Source organism: Lemur catta, chromosome 9, assembly GCF_020740605.2.
Source record: "Lemur catta isolate mLemCat1 chromosome 9, mLemCat1.pri, whole genome shotgun sequence".
Taxonomy (NCBI): domain Eukaryota; kingdom Metazoa; phylum Chordata; class Mammalia; order Primates; family Lemuridae; genus Lemur; species Lemur catta.
The window spans coordinates 17,860,293-17,870,966 of record NC_059136.1 but is presented as its reverse complement, the minus strand read 5'-3'; the positions used below and the strand labels follow the sequence as shown (position 1 = coordinate 17,870,966).

Genomic DNA, 10,674 nt, shown 5'->3' with positions numbered 1-10,674 from the left:
CGCGCCGGCGCCTCCAGGCATTCGCAGCCGATCCTCGCGTCTCGATTCCACAGGCTTGGCAACTAGAGATTCGAGTAATCGATCTCCGTGCCTTTTCACGTTAAAGGCTTCCATGCTGGTGGCTAAGTGGGCTGAGCCCCGAGGACACCCGAGGACCTCCATCTTTTCACACCTGGAGCGGCGGGCAGCCCTGCGCGCCCCTGCACGCCTTCTCTGCGGCTGTGTACTCCCACGGGACCCCTTTCCCAGTCGGTGGCAAGGCTGAGCAATCTAAACCTGTTTGGTGGAGGAGCAAAACCGCCTCCTGGGAGAAGACATAGGCAACTTCTATAACCAACAAGAGGATAACGTGGACTCTATTTAAGCAAAGTCTTGCGAATCAGCAAGAGGGACGGCTCAGTGTTGTGCTGCGCTTTCCAAAAGACTGTACTGATTGATCACCGGTTATCTGATACATCCATGTAAATGACATCAAGAGCAAATAATAATATGTAGTAATTAGGGTGTGATGGGTCTTGAGTATTTATTACTTTTGTTTTTAATATATCTTATTTGTCAGGTTATATAATTTAACTTTTAATAATGGGAAATTAGCAATCAGCTCTGGAGCACTGATACCAGCTGGTTCTGGCCTACCCATGGATGACCTAGAAAGTAACCTTCTTGAGATCAGGCACTCTGTGTTTATTATCTTTTACCGTAATATCACTGTTGCCTGCAGCAGTGGCTAGCACTGTGTAATTATTCATAAATATGCATTGAATGGATGCATGTCAATGAACAAATATTAATAAATGAACAAACCAAAGAGAGCAAAGACATGCATAGGAAATTCAACAACAAGTATATATTGAGTGCCTACCTCATTCTGGGTACTGTTCTAGATGCTGAAGATCCATGGAAAAGAACAGAATGAGCAATTGGTGGTGGAGGAAATCCCTGTTTCCATGAAGGATGCATTCTAGCAGAGGGAGATAAAGAAAATACAAAAAATAAGTATCTAGTGAAGTAGAAGAGAAATAAAGCCAGAAACATCTTGCAGGATGGGCAGAGGGAAGGAATTACAACTTGAAAGAGTGGTAAGGAAAGGTCTCACTGAAAAGGTGACATTTGAGCAGGCATGAGGGAGGTAAGGGTGTGGATGTTGAGAGAAGACACTTGCAGGCAGGGAAACTGCAAAATTCCATGTTTAATAAAAGCCCTCAGGTAGAAGCTTGCGTGGGGGGGGGCGGGTCTAAGAACTTCAAGGAGGCCAGAAGACTGGAGCAGAAATGGGCAGAAATGGAGTGAGAGGGCTAGCACAGGACCAGATCCTATAGGATAAGGGTCAGCATTCTGTAAAGGGCCAGGTAGTAAATATTTGAGGCTTATGCAGACCCTGTGGTCTCTGGCAAAACTAAGCAACACTACTGATGCAGTGTGAAAGCAGCCATAGACAGTATGTAAAAAACGAGTGGTTGTGTGTTGCCGCTGCTCTTTTGCTCCTGAGCTTGGTAGTGAAGGAATGAATAATTACTCGAAACACATAGTGTTTAAAGAGAAGAGAAAAGACCAAAATCTAAAGGAGAAAATGGCCTCTTCAGTTAAGTTCCTCCCGTATTTATCTCCAAGGACACGTGCAAAGGGTCAGGCCTGTTTGCTAATTCAACAACTTCCATACAGGTCAACAGCTGACCTTTGCACACAGCAAACAAGCAACTTTGGGCAGGTGTTTTCACCTGACCCTTCATTCACCTTGCTCACGTTCTTTCCATCCATCCATCCTTTCTTTCCAGGCCCAGCCCCTACAGTTTTGCTCCAATAAAATTTATTTACAAAAACAAGTGGCTGATTTGCCATCCAGCTATGGCTTGTGCTTTGCCAGCATGTGATATAGGGCCTTGCAGGTCACTGTGTGGATTTTAACATTGACTTTGAGTGAGATGGGAAGAGGGGGGGATGCAAAGATTTTGAGCACTAGCTCCAAAAGGGCCATTCTGTGTGTCATATTAAGAACAGATTGGCTGGGCGCGGTGGCTCATGCCTGTAATCCTAGCACTCTGGGAGGCTGAGGCAGGTAGATTGCTTGAGGTCAGGAGTTCGAGACCAGCCTGAGCAAGAGCGAGACCCCCCCCCCCATCTCTACTAAAAATAGAAGGAAATTATCTGGCCAACTAAAAATATACATAGAAAAAATTAGCCGGGCATGGTGGCGCATGCCTGTAGTCCCAGCTACTCAGGAGGGTGAGGCAGTAGGATCGCTTAAGCCCAGGAGTTTGAGGTTGCTGTGAGCTAGGCTGATGCCATGGGGCACTCACTCTAGCCCGGGCAACACAGCGAGACTCTGTCTCAAAAAAAAAAAAAAAAAAAAAAAAAAAAATGCACACGGATGGAAGCAAGAGAGGGAAGAGGGAAAACAGAAGGCTGATGCAGGAATCCAGGGAGAGATAATAATGGCATGAATCAGGGTGCTAGTGTTGCAATTGATAATAAATGGCCATATTCTGGATGTATTTAGAAGACAGAGCCAGCCTCTACACTAGCAAACAGGAATGCAGAGTGCAAATCCCTAGGCTCTTCTTGGCCACTGTGATTGGCCCCTGGAGATTAAAAAACAGGGCTTCCCTTGTTGCTTTGGCTGATTTTTAGTCCTCATTCTCTACCCATCTGGAATAAGGCTTAATGCATTTCCTTCAAAGCAGAGATCCTATCAGACAAAAAAGGGCAATTTTCTCTAGATGGGGAGGTTGAAACAATGAGCACCTGGTGTTAGAAAAGACTGCAGATGCCAGTCTACCTCCCTGACTGCACTGAGCTTCTATTGCTTCTAGATTCACTTCTAGATCATACCTGTCCTCTCTGCAGCTGACTATAGATGGCACTGTATAACCTACACTAAGCCTTTGCTCACGTAACATGAGATCAATTCTCAAAGGGGAAAAAAGTAAGGCACTTGCATGAAAGTGCTACTGTTCTATGAAATGATGACAGGGCAGTGGGAGAAGACAATCAAGACCCCAAAGAACAAGGACCTCTCCTGTGCAGCCGGTTGTGAGCAGTGCAGCTGGCTCTGTGCCCTTCTCAGCCCTCAGCCCAGCACTTGCTCACAGGCCCACTCGCATAAGCTGGCCTGGCCTTCCCACAGGCCCTGGCCAAGGTGAAAACACAGCAGAATCAGCTCAGGCAGTGTCTGTACAAGAAGGGCCTGGAGAGCCCAGTGAAAATCAGATGGGTTTTCTCAACAGACTGGAGTTTTTCTTTTCACACCATGGAATTCTTAAATATCTGCCATCGATGCAAAGAAAGGCTCTCAAGAATTTTTATTATAAAACAGAACAATGACAAAACATAAGCTTACACATTAATATTTACATTACTTTCAAAATATATTACAGCTTTAATTTATGAACAGAAATATCTTGTCTTTTCTTCTTTTTCTTTTCTGTTTTCTTTGCATCATTGATTTGCATTTTTACTTGATCTTGTAATTTAGAAAAGAATGCTTGGGATGACTTTAAGGCCTTGTCTTTACCTTCATCCTGCAATTAAAAACAAAACATGCTCATGCTATAAAATCTGCTTGTAAGTAAAAAGCCAAAAATATAATAGTATGTTATTATTACAACAATGTATAAAAGTGGGGCCGAACTATGAAAAAGGATCAGAATTACAGAAAACTCAATCAGTTAGCATAGAGGTATTCTATACATCCTATACTGCTACAATGTTCTTGTAATTTAAGGGAGAAGGAAGTGGAAGACAAACTGCAGCCCGGACCCAGGTTACTGTGAGGACCCTGCATGGAAAACTTAAGGGGGTTCAAGGCTGCAATTCCAGCCAGTCCGCAGCGGGCCTCTAAATCCAGCAGGTGGGCTGTCAGCTGGCCCAGACATTTCAGCTTAGAAGACGGTGCCCAAACTTGCCATCCCCTTCCGCAAAGGTCCCCCCTTCAGCAGTTTTCTTTCCCTTGTCCTTACCTTCATTAAGGAAGCCTTGCCAGCTTTGGTTAGCTGTTTTAACTTCTCCGAAGCTACTGCTTTGGAGTATTTCCCTGCTTGTTCTGGGTTGCTTTTCTCAAGCAGTTTCCTCCGCTTCTCCTTTTCCTTTATTTTCATATGCTTTTGATATTTCTTTTTCCTCCGTTCTCGTTTCTTGTCTGTAGCTGTTTTCTCAGCAGCTGTTTTTATATCTCCAGCTTTATTTTTCTCCTATTAAAAAAATAACCACCAAGATACTAGTGTTAACTAGATTAAGTACATAGTTAATCTAGTTTAACTTCAATTCAGGAAACTGGAACAGAAGAAATTGCACCGCAGGCAGCCAATGGACTGTATGTCTCCGGCCTAGTGTGTGAAGAAGCAGAACAATCCCCACCTGTGTTCCAAAGAGCTTTGGTAACTCAGCTCTTCACAACCTGGAATGCGTTTTTGACAGCACAGACTCTTATAGCAATGATTCAATTCCCAAACTAATTTATAATGGCAGCATGGAAAGCTGGGTCCTCAAGCTAACAGCACCAGAGAAGCAAGCTCTCTACAGCATTTAGACACCAGCATGGGCTTCAGGGACATGTCTGAGGCAGCCCCTGGGCTGAGGACAGGGGTCCCAGAGACCAACGAACACAGGGAGGGAAGGGAAACATCTCTCCAGTGAGAATCAATTTTCTCTTTTTTCCTCAGCTACCAGCCTATCCTGCCAGGGCTGTCACCTGCACGGAGAGGGCAGAGGCTCTGATGGAAGGGGTGGGTGTAGATATAGTGCAAAGCAAGTGAGGAGGGAAAAACAGGGCCCTGGTGCTAAGCCAGGCAGGAGACCGGAGCCTGGCAGAAACCATCATCACTGTGCAAGGCATGAGCTTCAATCATGAGGCAGGGGACTGTCCACATTGGATATATCCAACTTCTTCCAAGATCCAAATGCTCTATTCTAGACCCAGATTCCATTATTGATAAGCATTGCATGGATAAAATTGGGGGGGAAATGCTGACATTAAGTTATTGCTAGTATATATGTAATAGAAGCAATTTGTTTTAAACCTAACATCACTGCTAGTATTCAGACTGGATTATAACAAGATACTGACACTGGATATTTAAAAACTGCTCTTATAATAACTCTCAAACCTATACCTCACAATTATACCTGATTATAGGAGACTGGTGTTCAAATATTATAACATTATTAGTTTGATTATACTTAGAAACTGCTGAGATACATTAGAATAAAAACTACAAACTCAAGGAAAATGACATTAAATAAATAGGGACCTGGCTATAATCAACTAACTTGTAAACAGACACCTAATGTTTCAACACTGGCCTCTTACCTTGATTTCCTCCGGGGCCAAGAGAGTCGCATCGCTAACACTCACTGGGGCCACTTCCTCCATGGTTACGGCTGGCAGATTTGACACAACCTTAATCTCTGGTACAGGCTAGAAAAGAGACAACACATTTAATAGAAGTCAGAAGAAGTCCTAACATAAAATACGTTAATTGTGAGCCTATTAACGTATAATATATAAAATACTTTGTTGATTAATTAAAACACTAGATGTGTTGACAGCCAGTCTTCAGCTGACTGGAATGATGGCAGTGTTGGTGGGCAGCACAGGCTGCCTCAGGAATCTATGAGACCCGGATATTTTAGGGTCTTTTGTCTCAAAACTATTCCAAAAGCACTTATTTCTACACTTCTACATAACATTTCTGCCATATTCAAACCCCAGTTCTTTTATCTCTTCCTATACTATTCATATTTGCCATGTATGTGGATATTCTCAAACAATCTACCGTTTATTTATTAGGAACATTGTGTTCCATTCTACAATTTAAAGAGAAATATGGAGAAAATGGAGACAGTCCAAAACACAAAAAAGGATGGCTGATGATTAGGGAATAGAGTCTACACAAATGGTGTGTGAAATACCAACCCGAATATGAAAAAAGTAATAGCAACGGGAACCTATGCTAGCAATTCTACATTTCTTAAGAGGAAAAAAGAAAGGCTTTTAAATTTTGGAATGTAGAAACAAACACATTCACTCCTTCACTTCCCAAGATTCCAAGGAATGTCTGAGGGTTTCCCCATGTCAGGCTCCAGGCTAGTGTGAGGAACAGAGTGGAAGAGCACACACGTTTTGTGCCACTTGAAGACAACTAGAGAGCAATGAACAACCAGCCAATAACTGCAAATGTGCTATGCTGCTATGAAGAAAAGGAGCCAAGCAGTGACACATGCAGGGAGGAGGGAAGGGGCAGGCCACCCTTGGTGAAGGGCCAGGGAATGTCTGTGAGGATTGAGGAGGTATCTAGTCTGAGTGCTAAGGAGCCAGCCATGAACAAAGTATAGCCTTTTGGGCCAGAGCAAGAACACAGCAAGGTATGAGGAAGGGACTTAGCCCACTGAAGGAATCAGAAGATCGGTGTGGCTGGGAGGAGCAAGCCAGGGGGATCAAAAGGGAGAGAAAAGCCAGATCACACAGGGCCTGGTAAGGCCTGGGCAGGGCTTGTGTCCTTCACATGAGTAAGACTTTCTCACAGCAAGACCTGCTGGCCAAGAGGAGGTGAGAAATTCCATGCATCTCTTCATCTGTTTATTTTACACAGCCCACATTAGGCACTTTGGGAATGTAAAGATGATTCTATCATCAAAACTTACTCTCATGTAATTACAACTCGATTAACACACACACACACACACACACACACACACACACACACACACACACACACACACACAACACAGACTAGGTGTAGTGGCTCACGCCTATAATCCCGGCACTTTGGGGGGCTGAGGTGAGAGGATCACTTGAGACCAGTTCGAGACCAGCCTAGGCAATATAATGAGACTCCCGTCTCTAAAAAAAAAAGCCACTGCACTCCAGCCTGGGCAACACGGTGAGACCCCATCTCAAAAAACAAACAAACAAACCCCGAAAAATAGGAAACAGGTGATAGAAGGTTATTGTCTGTTTAAGAAAACAAATACATTGGAAAAATCACCTAACCATCAGCTAATCAGAAAGTACCTTGGAGATCCCTTCTGCACAGATAAAATGTAAAACAATCTGCCTACATCATAAAGCTAGTTAGGAGCAGAATTAGATTCGGGTTCTGACTTTTAGACTAGTCCTTAATTCATGAAATTCTATTTTAGACAACAACACAGACACCAAAGGGCAAGAAGTGAGCAAGTACTAAAAGACGGTGCAAGCAAGGTTTATGCATTCACAGAAGGTGGTGAGTAGGAGATGAAGCTCCAAGGAGTGGGCAGGTACTGAGCCATTTCTGGCTGACGGCCAACAGACAGAGGTGGAGAGTATTTGAGAACATGGGCCTGGCCAACGGAACATCATGCAATGGAGAGAGCATGGCCCAGAGTTAGTTCTTAATCTCTGACCTCCTAAACTTCAGTTTCCTCACCTGCAAAATGTAAATAGTAATATCTGCCAGTGTTTTTGTGCATTAAGAGTTAATGTACGTAAACGACTTAATATGGCACATAGTAGGTACTCAGTAAATGCCAGGTATAGACACCCCCATGTCTCCAAACCCATGACGCAATGGAAATGCAACAGAAGACTGAGAGGGAGAGGAAAGGAGTCTCTGTGGCTGAGGGTCTAGCAGGGGCCCAGTGGATATCAGGTTGGATCAGCAGGGGAGAACAAGAATTGTCAGGGGACCAGAAGTGAGCCTTCCTCACGGAGACACTGCCTGTAATTTACAAGGAATTTCTGCAGGTTTGTATCCTGAAAACAAATAAAGAGCTAGTCTCACAAAAGCTCAACGAATTATTAAGGTCACATCTGTTCTTATCTACACACTGAACTGGCAACACACTTACCGGTTTAGGGATGAAGTGGAAGTGTGAGAGGGCATCCAATTTTAAGAAGAGGGAATCCATCATCTTCTGAATTTCTACATGCTCTGGATTTTCTTCTTCTGCTGTTTTTTGCTTAGGAAGTAAGTTCAACAACATCAAACTAAACAGCTTAATATATATCACAGGACAAAACACTAAAAGCCAATGAGGGTATTCCCAACTTCTCATCACCAAGCCTTCAGCTATAAATAAACAATGCAAAGGCAAAATCAATGGTATCAGTACCACAATGGTACCAGCACCTGCCAAAGAAAAAACGTGACGTGCATTTTAGGAACTACAGCAATCATTATCTCTAACACTTAGAACTTAAAAATTTAATTCCTTTGATATTTACTTCTGTCAAGAACTAAGCCATCCCCATTAGGATGGCTATAAGAAAAAAAAAAAAAGGAAAATAGTGAATGATAAAACGCATTGGTGCATAGGACTGAGAACTAGTACAACCTCTGTGGAAAGTAATATGAAGATACCTCAAAGAGCTACAAGAAGAACTACCATTTGATCCAGCAATCCCATTACTGGGCATCAACTCAAAGGAACAAAAGATATTCTATAAAAAAAGACATCTGCACTAGCATCTATAGCAGCACAATTTACAATTGCAAAGATGTGCAAACAACCCAAGTGCCCATCAATCCATGAGTGGATTAATAAAATGTGGTATATGTATACCATGGAGTTCTACTCAACCACAAAAAACAATGGAGATCTAGAACCTCTTTATTATCCTGGATAGAGCTAGAGTTCATTCTACTAAGTGAAGTATCACAAGAATGGAAAAACAGGCACCATATGTACTCACCATCAAATTGGTATTAACTGACTTAAATGACCAACACTTAAGTGCACATATAGTAGTAACATTCATCAGGTGTTGGGCAGGTGGGCGGGGTTGGGTATATTCACACTTAATGGGTACAGTGCACACCATCTGGGGGATGGACACGCTTGAAGTTCTGACTCAGGTGGAGCAAAGGCAATATACGTAATCTAAACATTTGTACCCCTGTAATATGCTGAAATAAAAATAAAAAACAAAAAACAAAAAGCAGATGTGGAGGAACTGGAACCCTTGTGCATTGTTGGTAAGAATGTAAAATGATGCAGCCACAGTGGCAGCTATTGGCAGTTCCTCAAACAGTTAAACAGAGAATTAACATATGACCCAGCAATTCTAGTCCTAGGCAGACACCTAAGAGAATTAAAAACAGGTACTCAAACAAATACATGTACGCAGCAATATTCGCAGTAGCCAAAAGACAGAAACAGCCCAAATGCCCACTGACGGATGGATAAACAAAATGTGGTATATACATACAATGAAATATAGTTTAACCATGAAAAGGAAATGAAATACTGACTCATGTCACAATCTTGAAAACATTATGCTAAGTGAAAGAAGTAAGACACAAAAGGTCACATATTAGGCAGGACACAGTGGCTCACACCTGTAGTCCAAGCACTTTGGGAGGACTGCTTAAGGTCAGGAGTTCCAGGCCAGCCTGAGCAACATAGCTAGACCCTGTTTTTACAAAAAATTTAAGAATTAGCAGGTCATAGTGGTGCGTGCCAATAGTCCCAGCTACTCAGAAGGCTGAGGCAGGAGGATCACTCGAGGCTCACGAGTTTGAGGTTGCAGTGAGTTAAAATCAGACCCCTACTCCTCATGCCCATGTGACAAAGTGAGACTCTGTCTCAAAACAAAACAAACAAAAAAACAGGTCACATATATTGTATGATTCCATTTATATGAATTATCCAGAATAGGCAAATGCATAGAGATAGAATGCAGATTGCTGATTGTTAGGGGCTGGGGCAAGGGAATGTTGGGGAGCAACTGCTTAACGGGTATGGGGTTTTATTGTGGGGCGATAAAATGTTTTGGAACTAGAGGTAGTGGTTGCACAACACTGTTCTAGATAAATATTTCTGATTTATTCATTTAAAAATGGTTAATTTTACGTTATGTAAATCTCACACCAATAAGAAAGAAAATACAGAAAGAACTAAAGTGTTAATATAGACATCACAAAATTATCCAAATATCCACTTGGATTGTAAGGACTCTTTTACATGTCCTTTCACTTCATTCTAGGTAATTATACCCATGAAATCAACTATCTGATACACGGTATTTCTCTGATCCACATTACATGCACAACTATGACTAAATGCTCCTTCACGGGCTGTCTACCATCATCTCACTTCAGAATTAGCCTAGCTAACTAATATACTAGAACTCCAAGTCCAAACGCAAAAACTCCTGAACTGGCTGTTGACTTCTGAGAGAGAAACAACACTAACGTTTACAGAGCTAGCACAAGCTGTCACCTTATATATTTATTAATAATTTTTAACTCTCATGGTTGCTAAATATTTTGCAAATCTACTAAATCCCCTCAAAGTAGCCAGGAGATGTTCAACAGACATCAAACGAAGCTGGACACATCGACCTTCAGCTACCACCTTAAGTTGTTTAAAGCAGCCAGGAAAAAAAATTTTACTTCAGATCTTTTCAGTTCTTCAGCATCACCATGGCCTCAGGGCATTGTTTGCTGTTGCTGCCTCAGTAAGATTCATTAACAAGATCTGGCAGGAATCTTAAATGGCTTTTACAAAATAAAAGTGCCATCTCATCCTGACCACATTCCCAATAAATCAAATGCAAAGGAACAATTCTGTTATTATACTGGAATATAATATTCTTGGGAATATGACCTTGTCCTGATATTTAAGCAGAGATTTCTGTTAGAATTTAAGTAGAAGAAAAAACAGACCTAAAAATCAGAATGAATCCATAACCATATA

The 10,674-nt window shown here is 42.2% G+C and overlaps 1 protein-coding gene across 1 annotated transcript in view; it reads right to left on the bottom strand.

Moving 5' to 3' along the window:
- Positions 1 to 3,282: 3,282 nt before the first annotated feature.
- Positions 3,283 to 10,674, bottom strand: part of MPHOSPH10 (M-phase phosphoprotein 10) — a 16,281-nt gene continuing 8,889 nt past the window's right edge. The window contains exons 8-11 of the mRNA XM_045560643.1: positions 7,825 to 7,935; positions 5,306 to 5,413; positions 3,957 to 4,187; positions 3,283 to 3,518 (exon numbers count right to left, since the gene is read on the bottom strand). Of these exons, the coding sequence (XP_045416599.1) occupies positions 3,369 to 3,518; positions 3,957 to 4,187; positions 5,306 to 5,413; positions 7,825 to 7,935 (600 nt within the window). The 3' untranslated portion in view covers positions 3,283 to 3,368. The remainder of the gene's footprint in view (positions 3,519 to 3,956; positions 4,188 to 5,305; positions 5,414 to 7,824; positions 7,936 to 10,674) is intronic.